Here is a 16,845-nt window from a genome sequence, read left to right on the forward strand (position 1 = left end):
GTGTTCTACTGCCTTCATTTACTTATTTAATAGTTTCTTCCTCTTTTCTGACAGCTTTTCCCTATTTAGGCCTATGTCAAGTTCCCTCTGTCCAGCCATTCGTTCATGTGAAAAAACCCTGGGGTCCAGGACAACTGCTTCAGTCCTCAATAATGGCAAGTCTATTTAAATATTAAAATTTTGCCTTGTAGATTCAACACTTTGGTAAGAGATTTCTCTTTACTTGTATATTAATAAAATCTCATTTTGACATAAAAACTGCCATGCACTAAATCCTACATTTAGGTGTCTTTAGAAAGGCACAGTGATATCTGTAACTATTGACAGAAAAAGAAATCCAACACCCACAGTAGGATAAAATTAAAATAATTTTCATATTCTCTTTATATTTCTCCAGAAGACATTAATATACTCAGAAAAAACTGCAGAGGATGTTTGAAAAACCAAGAAAGAATTTTACCAGACTATTTGTTACACAAAATTGCCCTTACTTAAGTACAATTCTCCAGGAACAGATTGCAAGGATTTAAAATACAATCACATGAAGAGTAAGAACACATGGTTCTTAAATTAGTCATAAGTAAAACTCAAATAACTTTCGTACATTGTTTCTCTCTTCAGCATTAACCACTTCAGCTTTTTCAGTCAATTATTTTCTGTTTGGATATGCTAAAATCAAAACAATAACATATCTAATTTCTGTTCTATCTTAGTCATGGATTGTCTTAGGCAGTTAACACATCTATAATATTTACTTTCCATAGCTAATCTGAGAGATGTTAAGATTTATTCACTTAAAAAAATCAAGCTTGGGTTGATCATTTGGTGCAGTGGTTAAAAACTACCTGGACCCCACACCTCAACTCGGAGAGCCTGGGCTCAAATCCTGGCTCTGCTCCTTATACAGCTTCTTACAAATGTGCACCCTAGAAGGCAGCAGGTCCATGGCTCAAATACTTGGGTTCCTACTTGCCACCCACATGGGAACCTGGACTGAGTTCTAGGCTCCTAGCTTAGGCCTGATCCAGCCCTGGCTGTTGTGGGCTTCTGGGACATGAGGCAGAGCATGGAAGATCTCTGTGTCTCTGACTGTCTCTCTGCCTTTCAAATAAAAATGTTTTTAAGTATTTGAAAGATGGTAATGCACTGTATATTTCAGGGAGTTCTGCTTAGTAACACTAAGGACACAGTTCATTTCTGCTCCAACTACTTATAAAGTTGTAAGAGATATCTTGGATCTTATGACAATTTATTTTTTATAATAGAAGAGTTCTTTCAACTATAATATACACAAATATTTTAGTATTATTTTTCAGTTTTGATATTCTGACTAGTCATTAAAATCTATAAATACAATGTTAACCCATTACATATGTTTTGTTGGATCTAGACTTTCCCCTAGTTTTTTTGAAAGGCAGAAAGAGACAAAGAGATCTCTCAACTGCCAGAGTTGGGCTATGCCAAAGCCAGGAGCTGGGAACTCAATCCTATCTCTCACGTGGGTGTCAAGGACCCAAGTAGTTGAGCCCTTTCCTGCTGCTTCCCAGGGTGCATGTTACAAGAAGCTGGAGTCGGGAGCAGAGCTAGGACTTAAACCTAGGCACTACATCATGGGAAGCAGGTGTCCCAAGCAGCACTAACCACAATGCTAAACAACCATCCTATGGATCTAGACTTCAAATAGGTAAGTAACATGTTAAACATAGTCTACCTAGAAGCAATGATTATACAATTAATAGAAATTTCCTTTTTGAGAATTCTCAGACTTCATATTCTTTAAGTAATTATTTCAATCATCTGCATTTATTCCCATCACAAAAACAGCAGAAAATCCTAGAGAACATTATGTATTAATTATCAGTACTAAGATACTCTCTTTTGGACATGATGCCCTAGGTGCCTGGCAAAATTACAAGTCTAGATGTCTTTTAAGTGTTTAACTATGTGAGCCAACTATACGAGTTCCTAGCTGAAACACAAACCCATGAGCAAGATGCCTAAGATAGGTAAAAAACAAAGGGGAACAATATAAGACTTTTCTAAACTATTGATCGGATTCCTACAACTAATTCAGCATTCCCAAGTGGATTCACAAATTCATTGGCTAAAGCATGCTATTAGCAAAAAACTGCCCTCTAATTTGGTCCTTTATGAATCACTTAGCTTGACACAGCTTTGCTTTCTTCTTTTTTTTCTCTTATCATGGGCATTATACGATCATGGATACTACAGTAGTAAAATGTATTTACATAATCACAAATTTATAGAAGAGTTAAGAGTACAGTGTAAGTAACTTCTTTTCCCTTAATTTTTGAGCATAAGATGTCTACATCCCATAACCCATCCCCCATAAATAATTGAGTATGTAGATACTTCATACAAAAAAGGACATTCCCTATGTAACTACAACTGGAAACTGGAGTAAATATATTACTACTTAATTCTCACATCACACTGAATATTATCCTAACAATGTCATGCCAAAAGAATTCTGTTTTAAACTGTCAAGTGCCTTTACTTCTACTTTAGTTTCTCAATTTTTCCTTTATTTTGACACTTCATGAGTTACAGAACAGATATTTTGTAGAATATACCTTAATTTTGTCTGTATGATATTTCCTTGAGATTACATAGGTTATACATCTTTCACAGAAATATTACAGAATTGATGTTACAGTCTCATTTCCAGCTTTCTATTTATAAAATTATCCTTTCCCACTTTTGTCATTAACATGTATTTTGGGGAGAGGTACCTTGAAACTATAAGATTCTGATACTCATCACACTTTCAGCTAACTGACTGTGTGGTTATGGTTTCCTATTTTATTCAACAGAGTAATCTACTACTGATACTTGACACTCAAATATCCCAGATTTGCCAGTGAAAAATCCCTTCAAACTGGCTTGTCTATGTGTGTTTTAACATGTCTCTCATTATTCTTGGAGCAAGTCCTTGTTTTCTACCACACAATACTTTAGGATTTGTCTTGTACTTTCCTTGCCCTAGACCTGGAACCAATCATTTTTCTAAGGAGCCCTGATTCCTTTTGGTAGAGAATGGTATTTAGAAGTCAAAAACCTACACATCAGGTATACTCTTTGCTATTGGGATATGGCAGCTCCCAAGTCCTCTCAATGCATGTGTATGTACACATAGACATATAAACTAACATCCACAGTTATTTCTATATGAATCTCTGAAAACTACAGCAAACCTCCAATTCCATTCCAACACTACAGGGTTCATTTTAGTTTTTTTCCACTTCATTATTTTTAAGTCTTTTCCCTGACAGGAGAAATTTTATTATCTTCAGTATACTTACTTACCTGATCAATCCTTCCCGTAAGTACCCTTCTCCCATTTCCATCACCACCCCTCCCTCATGCAGATGACTTTTTATGCCTGATTTGCCTTTTTTTTTTTTTTTTTTTGGACAGGCAGAGTGGACAGTGAGAGACAGATAGACAGAGAGAAAGGTCTTCCTTTACCATTGGTTCACCCCTCCAATGGCCGCCGCGGCAGGCGCGCTGCAGCCAGCGCACCGCGATGATCTGAAGCCAGGAGCCAAGTGCTTCCTCCTGGTCTCCCATGCGGGTGCAGGGCCCAAGCACTTGGGCCATCCTCCACTGCCCTCCCGGGTCACAGCAGAGAGCTGGCCTGGAAGAGGAGTAACCGAGACTAGAACCTGGTGTGCCAGTGCCGCAGGCGGAGGATTAGCCTATTGAGGCGCCCTGATTTGCCCTTAACAATTCCTCTCCAGGCCAAATCTTACTCCCACACTGCTGGCAACTTCCTCATATAGATTAAACTCTAACACTCCATTCCCTGTGCCCAACCCATGGGGATGCTTTCCTCACCCTGCCCAGATTCTGACAATCCATGTTACCCACATGATGTATGGACATCTTTCTAAATCTGTTTAGGTTCTTTTCTTTTTCTTTCTTTCTTTCTTTTTTTTTTTTTTTTGACAGGCAGATTGGACAGTGAGAGAGACAGAAAGGTCTTCCTTTTCCGTTGGTTCACCCCCTAATGGCCGCTGCGGCTGGTGCACAGCGCTGATCCGAAGCTAGGAGCCATGTGCTTCTCCTGGTCTCCCATGCGGGTGCAAGGCCCAAGCACTTGGGCCATCCTCCACTGCACTCCCAGGCCATAGCAGAGAGCTGGACTGGAAGAGGGGCAACTGGGACAGAATCCGGCGCCCCAACCGGGACTAGAACCTGGTGTGCCGGCGCTGCAGGTGGAGGATTAGCCTATTGAGCCATGGCGCTGGCCATGTTTAGGTTCTAAAACATTATAGCACTTTGCTTCCCAGCATGGACACCCTATTCTGCTTCTCCTCTGATTCTCCATGCCAGACTATGGATCTGCAGGGATATTTTCCTCTCATGGATTAGGTTCCAACATTCCAAGCTAGGCTGCTGCTCCTTCCTCACCCACTCTGGGCCATCATTCCCCCATCTCCTGTCTCCAGCATGGATACTCATCACCTGGCTTTGTAACACCTAATGACATTAAGACTGAAAGAAAAGGAGATGGTTTCAACATGCATTTAAAATACCAGAATACCTTAAGATAATTACTCTTTTTTTTTTTTTTTATTTGAGAGGTAGAGTTACAGACAGTAAGAGAGAGAAAGGTCTTCCTTCCGTTGGTTCACTCCCCATTGGCTGCCACAGCCGGTGCTGTGCCAATCCGAAGCCACGAGCCAGACCAGGCTGAAGCCAGGAGCGTATTTCTGGTCTCCCACACAGATGCAGGGGCCCAAGCACTCAGGTCATCCTCCACTGCCCTCCTGGACCACAGCAGAGAGCTGGACTGGAAGAGGGGCAGCCAGGACAAGAACCCGGCGCCCATGTGGGATGCTGGCGCCACAGGCGGAGGATTAACCAAGTGAGCCACAGCGCTGGCCTTGATAATTACTCTCAATTGTAGAAATATTTAGGTGAAATACCTGGTTGGAGCATGTGACAGCCCACCTCAGACAAAACAAAGAGGTGAAAATTAAGGACACTCAAGTTGGGGTCCACAGGTTTAGAAAAGATTCCCAGTCTACATGTGGACAGGTTAAGGTTTGGGACTTGACCGCTAATACAAAGCTCATGATTTAGTAAAATCATGCAAGATACTTCTAAGAGGTGTGGTCTATAATTTCTAGCAGGTCACCACAACTTTCATCATAAGTGGTCAATGACGAAAACAGATGTAATTTAAATTTCATTAAAATCCATAAGTAAAATCTGTAACTCATAACATTTATAGCAGTTACAAAAAATAAAGGCACTGTAGATACACTGTTACTTACTTTATCTACACAATCATCAAAAAATGCCAGGCTTGCATCTTTATCACTGACGAAAGAGCATTCCTCAATGAAGCGAATAAACATTTGTGTTTTGGTCATCATATTGTAGAATTTTTGATGTGACCGATCCCGGCTTCTTAAAAAAGCTGTTCAACACAAATATACAATGTCAGAATATATATCATCATTCTTATTCATAGAATTTTTGAGCAAGGAGGAATCTGATCAATCATCCCATCTACACACTGTGTACACATACTATTTCACAGAAAAAGAAAAAGTGACCTGACAAAGAAATAGCAAAGCAATAGGGAAGGAACACAAAGATCTCTCAAGCCCTCATCTAAAATGTCTCCACTGTCTTCTCACTGCCTTGAAGATTACATATAACTAGTGAATCTCAAAGTATTTCTAAAGCTGCTATTTTTTACCCAGATGCCTTGCATATCATGCACACATTTGCTCTCACGCAAGAGAGAGATATATGGCTTCTTCAAAGCAGTGACCCCTTCTCTTGTGTTCATTTAAACTCATGTCTTTCTTACAGAAAACATCATAAAAGTTTATTTCCTGATTTCACATTCTACCTCATTTATGCTCAATTATACTGCACTTGGGCCTTCTTTTGGGCTCATGAACTCAAGCTCTTTCCAGGCTCAAGTCCTCTGCATAAACTGTTCTCTCTGCATAAAACACTCTCCACGAGATTCCTGTTGCCTAATTTCTACTCATTTTTGGGATCATGGCTCAGCTGTTATTTCAGAAAGGCCTTTTGTGATCTAAAGTTGTTCAGTGATACTATTTTATAATTGCTTATCCTCTTGTCTATAAGCTCTGTGAGAGAAGTGGCCATTTCTCTCTTTTTTTGTGACCATGTCTATTTTTCATACCCAAAGCCTAGAGATTGGAGGCAATCAACCTCAATTACACTTATTAAATGAATTTCTTTCAAATGCTAAATATTACAAAAGAAAATAAATACATAATATGATACCAATTATAGTCCAGGGCTTCCTAGCCTTTCTGACTTCACAGCATAAGCAAAAAATATTTGGGAATCATGCTGAAACAAAACAAATGAAGGTACTCAAGCCTGGAGGTGACCAGCTCAGGTGACCTCTGTACTTCCAACGCTGCTTAAAAGCTGAAAACATCAAAATCTTAACACACATGTGGCCCAACACAGTGCTATACAGTTAGGGGCTCTGTACTACATAATAATATTTTGCTAATAGGATTATATCTAATGTGCCTGAGAAACAACTAGTCCTATGGAAATGGATTACCAATAGAGTTAGTTTTCATATATGCTAAAAATAGGTGGTGTATATTTTGGTATATATGGGCTACCAACCCAGATAGCAATGGAATCATCCCAAAGTTAGGTCAACAGCAAAAGAGCTATAAAAATCATGTTCTCACTTACCCTGCAGGGCAAAAAGAGAAGTTGCATCTGTGGCTGTCTCAGATGGGGCTTGTGTTATTGGCCTTAAGTAAGATCTATAGCCTTTTAAAATAGAGGCCATGAAAAACAAAAATGCCTCTTGAATTTCCAAATCTATCATGTGCAACCTCTTTCCAGAATTAAAATCATAGTCATTCATTGCTAAGTCCATCAGTCCATCATCTCGTGGTCTCTGCTGCACTGTGAAGAAGCACAGTGTTAGTTGTTTTCTTCAAACTGTCAAAACTAATGTTCATATCAATATAAATTTGTTTTATTTTCAAAAGGGTTCAACCTAGCTCAACCCTTTATTTACATAACTTTATAATATGTAAACCTTAGTAAAGCTTGCCATTATCTCTTTTAGGCTTTCCATAGTAAACATAAAATTATTCCTGCTTATCTAACTACCATCATAAAAAAGGTTTATGTTCAGAAACAACTATACATAAATATGGTAATAAAGACCAAACAGCACAGAAACTGGAAACAAGATTAAATGCAATAACCCTTCCTCCCTCCCTTTTGAAACATAGTTTAAAAAGATTCAGCCCTTCAGTAGAGTTGACTGCGCTGGTTCATTGATTTTAATGTATCTAAACATCACTACAATTGGTGCTGAACTTTTCTGCTATTCAAGAGAAATACAAGTACTTTTATGAAACAACTATGGTAACAAATAAATAGGTACATAACTGATGTGTTCCATAAGATAAAATCTTGCTATATTTGATGTTTTTCCCATATCTCAAAACTTACAAGTTCCTTTGTAATTATCTACTTGTTACAAGAATTTACTCTGTAAAGATTTATTTACTCATTTGACAAGCAGAGTGATAGTAAGCAAGAAAGAGAGAGAGAGAGAGAAAAAGAGAATAAATATCTTCCATTTTCTGGAACACACCCCAAATGGCTGCAGAAGCTACAAGCCTGGAATCCTATCCAGGTCACCCACATGAGTGGTAGGGGCCCAAGCACTTGGACCATCTGCTGCTGCTTTCCCAGACCCATTTAGCATGGAGCTGGATTGGAACCAGAGTAGCTGGGACTCAAACTGGCACTCCAAGATGAGATGCTGGTGCGGTTCATCCTGCTGCAATACAACGCTGGCCCTGATTTTACACTGAAAACTGACTTTTTCCACGTCTATTTCCAACTATACCATAAGCATCTTGAACCCTCAAAGGTGTGGGCTACCTCCTCTGTGTGTATATATATATATATATATATTTATATTTTTTTTTGACAGGCAGAGTGGACAGTGAGAGAGAGGGACAGAGAGAAAGGTCTTCCTTTGCCGTTGGTTCACCCTCCAATGGCCGCCGCGGCCGGAGTGCTGCGGCCGGTGCACCGCGCTGATCCAAAGGCAGGAGCCAGGTACTTATCCTGGTCTCCCATGGGGTGCAGGGCCCAAGTCCTTGGGCCCTCCTCCACTGCACTCCCTGGCCACAGCAGAGAGCTGGATTGGAAGAGGGGCAACCGGGACAGAATCCGGCGCCCCGACTGGGACTAGAACCCGGTGTGCCGGCGCCGCAAGGCAGAGGATTAGCCTAGTGAGCCGCGGCACCGGCCCTCCTCTGTCTATATTTCATTTAATATAAAAACAAGAACTGAGGCCATATTTCACAGATAAGTATTAAGTTATAGATTCTGAATGAGCTGTTATAATGCCTAAGAAATTTATCTGGATAAAGAAATACAAGTTTAATTATTCTTACTGGTAATTCTGAATCATTGTCAATAAATACTCTTACATAAGATTTACTAAAATATTCTACATCTGAATAAATTCTCATTTTGATTAATTTCTTAATATTTTTGGCAAATTTCTATATTCAAACTATTTGAGTAAGCTCAGTATGAAGAGCTCAGCATTTCACAGAAGATGAAAACCATATGATCTAGCTCTTACCCACCACTGAAATCATCAGCATTTTCTACTGTAGTTTAAACCATCTGTCTTAGATTTTCAAAATTTTCTATTCCATTTATTTGAAGAAAATATACAAATAGAAGCCCCCCCCCCTTTTTAGCATGGTGTGTCAGTAATGATAAAATTAAAGAAATCAACTATTTTAATATCTTTAAAAATTTTTATTACTTTAAACCAGAATATGAAAATTTGGTAAATGTGAAGTACATATTTTATAAATCTTCAATTCAGTTTCTAACAAATTTTGCTTTTACGCTCATTTTCCTTAAAAAGCATATAAATATTTTTCTTTAGATAAAACAAACATTACCCTTTTATAAGTAAGGCAAAATAACCTGATCCCCTTTCCCAGATTAAATCACCTCTGCTAACTGAATTATCCACTTACATTTTGCCAGTTGCTGGTGCAAATTATTTAGTGTGTTCATCAAGTTTTTACAAGGCTTCTTTGGAAGTATCTTCCATGCCACATTTTTCTTGTCACCATTTCTGAGATTAAATCACAACAATAATATATTTGTTACATGGGCTTTTTTTTGGGAGGGAAACCTATTATTATATGAACAAAAAAATGAAACACATACAAAACATTCTAGTTAACAGGAGAAAACCCTGTGGGGTAAATTGTGATACTGTATACTTAAAAGCTAACTTTTTAAAAGATTTGTCTATTTTTAATTTATTTGAAAGGTGGTGGTGGGGGGGATAGTGTCTATCTGCTGGTTCACTCCCTAAGTGGCCACAAAATCCAGAGCTAAGCCAGGAGCCAGGAACTCCATCCTGGTATTCCACATGGATGGCAGGGGCCCAAGTACTTAGGCCATCTTCTGCTGATGAGCAGGAAGACTGATCAGAAGTAGAGCAGCCAGAACTCAAAACTGGAGCTCTGATATAGGTTGCCAGTGTCTTAAGTGGTGGTTAAACCCTCTGAGCTACAATGCGGCCTCTAAAAACTAATTTATATGAGGGGAAAACCTTGCAAACACAGCTCAAAACTTATAATTATGTTAGCACTTGGCAAAGTCTATGTCCACTGGCATCATGCTAATCATTACAAAGCTTAATGTAGTGGTTATTACTCTTAAAGCCCATTTAAGAGTGTTTAGACATGTGAATATTAGAAAAATGCTATTCCAAGAAATTTTCCTTATATACTTTAAAAAGCATTATAGGGGCCGGCATTGTGGTGTAGCTGGTAAAGCCACTGCCTGTGATGCAAGCACCCCATATGGGCACCAGTTCAAGTCCCGGTTACTTTACTTCCAAACCAGCTTCCTGCTAATGGCCTGGGAAAAACAGTGAAAGATGGCCCAAGTATTTGGACTCCTGCCACCAATATGGAAGACCTGGAAGAAATTCCCGGCTTCTGGTTTTAACCTGGTCCAGCTGTTGTGGTCATTTGAGGAATGAACCAGAGAATGGAAGATCAATCTCTTCTTCTCTCTTGCTCCTCTGCCCCGCTCTGTAACTCTGCCTTTCAAATAAATAAATAAATCTTCGGAAAAAAAAAAAGAAAAACCATTATAAAAATTTGCAATAAACTAATGATCCATAGAGTTTATCAAAATATTTTGATGCACTTAAATATTTAGTTTCTTAGGGTAAGTAAAAAAAAGTGTAAGTAAAGATTATTTTTGTTTATTTCAAAAAAAGAAATAATCCATACTACTAAATTACTTGTTTAAGGCAGAGCATTCCACAAGACTGTTATAACTGTAGAAAGGATATCTGTTAGAAAGTTAGGTATCTTTGTTTTTGGATAGGATCTTATAATCTCCTCTATTATAGCTATCAAATAAGTATAAGCTATGTGCTCTTTGATAAATGGCTTTAAAAATCTAAGTTTGGGCTTCCTTGCTTGGCAGATGGGTTAAAAACTATCTCACAATGTACAGAGATTAATATGAGATAGGTTATGCACATATCTTTATGCCTAGTACATGCTAGATATTAATTTCTTTCCTTTCTTCAGAAATTTGATATTCAGAACTCTGTATTATAGATATCTAAAAGAGGAGGAAAAGGAACCCAAAAATTCCATACTCAGGATTTTTTTTTCTTAAAAATTTCAATTTGGGGCTCCAGAATTTCTGAATAAAAGAAAGGTGAAGGTTGTTAAGTATACAAGCCTAGTCCTCTCATATGTTTGGAAGGAAAATGACAGCATGAAAGAGGAATATTTATGGGTGTAAAAAACTCATACATTTTTGGTTCTTTAACTCATAAAAAACTGATCAAAGCAAAGAATATATAAATCAGGAAGGAAAAATTCCCTGAACAAATATTCGAGGAGGGAAATACTAATTACCCTGATTTGATCATTATACAGTTTAAATGTATTTCATTATACATTAAAACCATGAACATGTATAATTTTGCATCAATTACAAATGAAAAAAAATCTTCTCTGAAAACAAAAAAATAGTTTCAATAGCTACAACATAAATATTATTCCAATATAAAAAGAGAATAGTTATAAAATCCTTGTATTCTAGAATATAAAGGTGATGAGTTTATGTATAATTTTCAGAGTTACTTAAACATTTTAAAACATTACTTTTCCTATAATGCATTTATATTCTATATATATATATTTATACAAAACTAAGATTGAAGTATTAATCCAGGACTAATATTTTGATTCAATTTGTCATTTTATTACCCTTATTCATCTGACCAAAGAGAAATAAATTTTCTACTTCTACCCTCAATTACCTTCTGCTAAATTTATAAGAAAGTCTACAATTATAATGTTTCTAAATTTTTAAAGCTTGAGGACTGGGGCTGGCATTATGGCATAGCAGTTAAGCCTCTGCCTGTGATGCCAGTAACCCATATGGGTGCTGGTGCAAGACCTAGCTGCTTTACTTATGATATAGCACCCTGCTAATGCACCTGGGAAAGCAATGAAAAATGGCCCAAGTGCTTGGGCCCCTGCACCCATGTGGAACACCTGGAAGAAGCTCTGGACTCCTGGCTTCATTCTGGCCCAGCCCCAGACATTGTGGCCATCTAGGGAGTAAACCAGCAGATGAAAGACTTCTCTCTCTCTCTTTCTCTCTCTCTCTCTGTAACTCTGCTTTTTAAATAAATAAAAATAATAATTCTTTAAAATAATAGTTTAAAAAAAGCTTGAGGACTAAAGGTATATTTTCTTCCCAATAAAACCTTTAATGCCTTACATCTACTCCATCAAAGTATAGTAAACATGAATTCAAAAATAGCGATATCATCAAAGATGAAGAAAACAACGTATTTCAAAAGAATCCTACTTAGTGATTACAATTACCATTGTATTTGGAAATTATTAGGTTGCATCACTAAAATGTACTTACTGAGAAATGGTGTTGGTATCCAGGTCAACACAACTGACATCTGGTGGAGGATCATAGAGATCAAAGTATCTTGAATCAATCCCTACTATGAATGGACATGGTGCACTCAAGACATCTGCCAAAGCCAGTGGGCAGAGAGGCACATATGGGCATGGCCAGTGGAAAGGAAAAATCATCTTGGATAAACAAAGGGTAGGAGAGTATTTAGCTTTTGACATGGCAGCATAATTTATCAGCACACACACAAAATTGTCTTTTCAATATTATCACCTAAAGTTTAATGCTTAATAATGAATTAAACAGTTGTAACTAATGAGTTAATGATCAGGAAATTAAAGTTGCTTCCAAAACATAATTCATCACTCTGAATTTTAGGTAAGCATTCAAATAGCTTTTAATTGTATGCATAAATTAAATTGAAAATAAATTGATTGCTAATGAGAAACTGTGATACTTACAGACACTAATGCTTCTGTCACACTAGTAAGCACAGAAGGTCGTAAGGAATGAATGAGAATTTTATGTTCTGTTACTGCAAACACCAGTAGTGTTACAGCATTCTCAGGGCCTAGATTCTGAAGTAGTGTTGAAAACTTGCCACCACTGTCAATCCAAATAAAAACGTATAATTAAAAAATAGACATACACACCTACTTATCTAAAACAAGGGAGAAAAGTTCAAGGTTAGGGTCTGACTTGTATTATATATTCATCTCTTTTTTTATGCAGGGAGAACACTGTATCACACATGATGAAAATAATTCAGTTTTATAGGGCTTCAAAATCATTCATTCTTCTGTAGTATATTCAATATGGAAAATGAAAATTCACTGCTTCATTTTATATAAAAATATCTGACATATATGCATGTCCAAATAACAAATTCAATTTACAAATAGGATGCTTTGGTTGAAAACAAATTTTTAAATGGAAATCTTTGAGCATGGAACATCTACTGTAATTATCAGAAAAACTATATGAATGTAAGCCCAACCTCCCTTAAGGTAAATAAGTATACATATTAAAATCCAGATTTATAAATGGATAATTCTTACTATTGTAATGGTAATAGTTATAGGAAATCAAGTGCTATAAAGTGATGAAATACAAAGCAAATTAATAACTAAAACAATAAACTCAGATCTCACAAAGGTAATGAAATACTGTGGCGTAGTGGGTAAAGCCGTCACCTGCAGTGCCGGCATGCAATATGGGCAACAGTTCAAGTCCTGGCTGTTCCACTTCTGTTCCAGCTCCCTGCTAATGTGCCTGGGAAAGCAGAAGAAGATGGTCCAAGTCCTTGGGCCCCTGTACCCACGTGGGAGACCCAGAAGAAGCTCCTGACTCCTGGCTTTGGATTGGTGCAGCTCCAGCTGTTGCGGCCATCTGGGGAGTAAACCACAGATGGAAACCTCTCTCTCTCTGTCTACAACTCTAACTCTTTCAAATAAATAAAATAAATATTAAAAAAAAATACTGAATTTACAAAACAGATAGTTCTGTATGCCAAGTAATATTCTGCCTATATTATGTTAAGTAACTGGTTTCAGTAGATTTTTTTTTTTTTGACAGGCAGCGTTAGACAGTGAGAGAGAGACAGAGAGAAAGGTCTTCCTTCCGTTGGTTCACCCCCAAAATGGCTGCTACGGCTCGCGTACTGCGCCAATCCGAGGCCAGGAGCCAGGTGCTTCCTCCCGGTCTCCCATGCGGGTGCAGGGCCCAAGCACTTGGGCCATCCTCCACTGCACTCCCGGGCCACAACAGAGAGCTGGACTTGAAGAGTAGCAAGTGGGACAGAATCTGGTGCCCCAACCAGGACTAGAACCCGGTGTGCCGGCGCCGCAGGGGAGGATTAGCCTAGTGAGCTGTGGCACCGGCTCAGTAGATTTAAAAAAAAAAAAATAAAGCAAAATTCTGGCCGTAGTGGCCATTTTGGGGGTGAACCAATGGAACGAAGACCTTTCTCTGTCCCTTTCTATAACTCTATCTCTCTCTCTCACTGTCTAACTCTGCCTGTCAAAAAGAAAAAAAAAAGAAAAAAAGAAAAAAGAAAAAAGAAATAAAGCAAAACTAGTAACAAAATGTCTCTGGGAGAAGTGAAATCATATCTACAAAAATGTTATGTATGTTCACAGCAACATTACTCACAGCAGCCAAAATGTGGAAACATTCCAACCAATGGATGCATAAATATGGTATCCCTTTACAGTGAATATTAACTGGCAATAAAAAGTGAAGTATGGAATCTCGCTACAGCATGGATAAAACTTGGGAACATGTAAGGTGAAAGAAGCCAGAAACAAAAGGTCACATACAGTATGATTCCACTTATATGAAATGTCTGGAAGAGGCAAATCTATAGAGACAGAGAGCAGATTAGTGGTTTTCCAGGGATGGAGAGAGTGTGAGAATGTGTTTGTGTGTGTGCATGCAAGGATGGGAAGAATGAAGCTACAGGCTTCTCTTTAGGGTGATGGAAATATTCTAAAATTTATGTTGGGGATAGTTAGAGAACTCTGTAAATACAATCACTGAATTGTATACTTAAATCAGGTAAACTGTATGTTTGTGAATTATTTCTCAATATAGCTGATACCCAAAGGAAGTCCATGGGTATTTTAGAACCATTCATACATTGTCACAGTCAATGTTTCTAGTGTGTTTTCAGCTCTAAGTTATGAAAACACTGGTCACTCTGGGCTGAGAGCTGGTGATGAAATCATCTGTAATTCTTACAAAGTTACTGTCAAGAATGGCAGGTGGTTTCCCTTAGGTGCATGCCACATAATAACTTAATTACATTGTAACTATTTCTCTGATGGAAAAATTATACAGCTGATTAAATCTCAAAAAATGAAATTATAGAGAAAACATCTTTCATAATTTCTCTGTACTTTTAAGGTGATAAAATTCATTATTCTATAGTTTAATAACTTTTAAACAGCTTGTTAATTTTAAAATTAATTATATCTAAACATTCTTCAGAGGATAAAGCTAAAAATAATTATGATCCACACATATATGTCCATTTGTGTATCAGTATCTAATGTTGATAAACAGATATACAATTTTTCTTGAAAAATTGTACCCAAATATCTAAGAGAATCTAGATACAAAACAGTTAAATGAGAAGTATTTCCATCAACATCTGATGCTTTAGGTGGGAAAAAGAAAACATTTGTTTTTTTAGCTCACACTAGATATAGAGAAACACAAATAGAAACGAAGTTTTACTTGCCTTAGTGGAAGAGGTGATGAAACGGGCTGACTTAGAATCAGATTATCATGTGGTGATAACTGGAAGATTTAAAATAAAGTATTTAAAACATAAAGATGAACTTTAAAGCACCACTTTCTGGTTAAAAAACATATAGAATAATGATATAAAATTTCACTCCACTCATTTAGCATGACAAGGAATATTTTACATCACTTACTAAGGATCTTAACCACTCACCCCTTCCAAACAACCACTAATTCTTACTTTAAATCCTCTCTATTTCTGTCCTCAATATTTCCCTGCTACCATTTTAATGAATCTGCACTGAAAGAATAAATTATTCACTTACTACCATAAAACCAGATCAGCAAACCTATGGCTTACAGGGCAAATTCACAGGGTGCCTTTTTTTGTAAACAAAGTTTTACTGGAACACAGGCACGCTCATGCCTTCCACATTAACTAGCGGCTCTTGTGCTGTAACAGCAAGGCTGAAAAGCTGCAACAGAAACTGGATGCACTACAAGACTAAAATACTAGTATGTCGTATATAGGTCCATAACAGAGGTTTATCAACTACTATTGTTTTGCGTATTCAAATTCAATATGTTATATATAATTCTGGCACTAAATACCAAGAAATTACATGGGACTAGCATGTGGATATGCAGATTGATTATAAAGCTTATCAAAATGATAAACATCTAGATATTTTATCAGTATCCATAAAATATTGCAACTACTTTTATTCACATTTCATTTACTGATAAACACAGTAATGCACACACAGTGATAATATATGATAATCTTTTCTTTTATATAAATCACTTCAGGGGATAGCACTTTGTTGTAGCATGTAAAAGCTGCTGCCTGTGATACCAGTGTCCCATATGGCCGTCAGTTTGAATCTCGGCTGCTAAACTTCCAATCCAGTTCCCTGCTAACGGCCTGGAAAAATCAGCAGAAGATGGCCCAAGTGTTTAGGCCCCTGCACCCACACAGGGGTCTTGGAAAAAGCTCCTGGCTTTGGCCTAGCCCAGCCCTAGTTGTTGCAGACATTTGGAAAGTGAATCAGAGGATGGAAGATCTCTCTCTGTCTCTCCCTTTGTCTCTAATTTTGCCTTTCAAATAAATAAATCTCAAAAAAACCCAAAACTTCAAAATGATCAAATAAGCAAACAACTTACCTATCAAGATTACATACAAAAACAAAATAAAAACAGTAAGAGGAAAGATATATTCAATTGGGGAAATAAATGGGTAAAATTATTTATATTCATTTTAGACTTCTCCTTCACATCAAAGATATATGGCATTCCTTTCCTCTTGCAATATGTGCAAACATACAACTTTTCCTTCTATCTATTCTAAAACATTTGACTTAAATGATTGCCAAAGGCATAAACTTTCAAATACCTGGAACAAATTTAGAGAAGAAAAGCCCCTTTCTTCGTGTTAAAAATGCTGACTTCCATCTACTTTAACTCTGCATCCCTTTCTCTAAGGGAAAACAGCTATCTGGCAGACAGCTAATAAAACACTAAGGTCCCAAACTTCAATATCAAAGAGCATCTGGTTCTCTTTAGATTTCACTTGATTTTTCCCCTGTT

General features: G+C 37.4%; 1 protein-coding gene across 15 annotated transcripts in view; it reads right to left on the reverse strand.

The window, feature by feature from the left end:
• The window catches only part of DENND4A (DENN domain containing 4A), a 132,046-nt gene that overhangs the window by 56,175 nt on the left and 59,026 nt on the right, over nucleotides 1-16,845 (reverse strand). For all 15 annotated transcript variants that reach the window (XR_016218270.1, XR_016218271.1, XR_016218269.1 and 12 more), the window contains 6 exons: nucleotides 15,254-15,312; nucleotides 12,474-12,618; nucleotides 12,016-12,191; nucleotides 9,069-9,169; nucleotides 6,730-6,948; nucleotides 5,304-5,449 (listed from right to left, as the gene is read on the reverse strand). Coding sequence is in view for 12 of the 15 variants with exons in the window: in XM_008268877.5 (XP_008267099.2) it covers nucleotides 5,304-5,449; nucleotides 6,730-6,948; nucleotides 9,069-9,169; nucleotides 12,016-12,191; nucleotides 12,474-12,618; nucleotides 15,254-15,312 (846 nt within the window). In the remaining 3 variants the exon portion in view is untranslated. The remainder of the gene's footprint in view (nucleotides 1-5,303; nucleotides 5,450-6,729; nucleotides 6,949-9,068; nucleotides 9,170-12,015; nucleotides 12,192-12,473; nucleotides 12,619-15,253; nucleotides 15,313-16,845) is intronic.

The sequence above is a fragment of the Oryctolagus cuniculus genome, chromosome 12 (genome assembly GCF_051225735.1).
Source record: "Oryctolagus cuniculus isolate XC-2025 breed Fujian yellow rabbit chromosome 12, ASM5122573v1, whole genome shotgun sequence".
In the NCBI taxonomy this organism is placed as follows: domain Eukaryota; kingdom Metazoa; phylum Chordata; class Mammalia; order Lagomorpha; family Leporidae; genus Oryctolagus; species Oryctolagus cuniculus.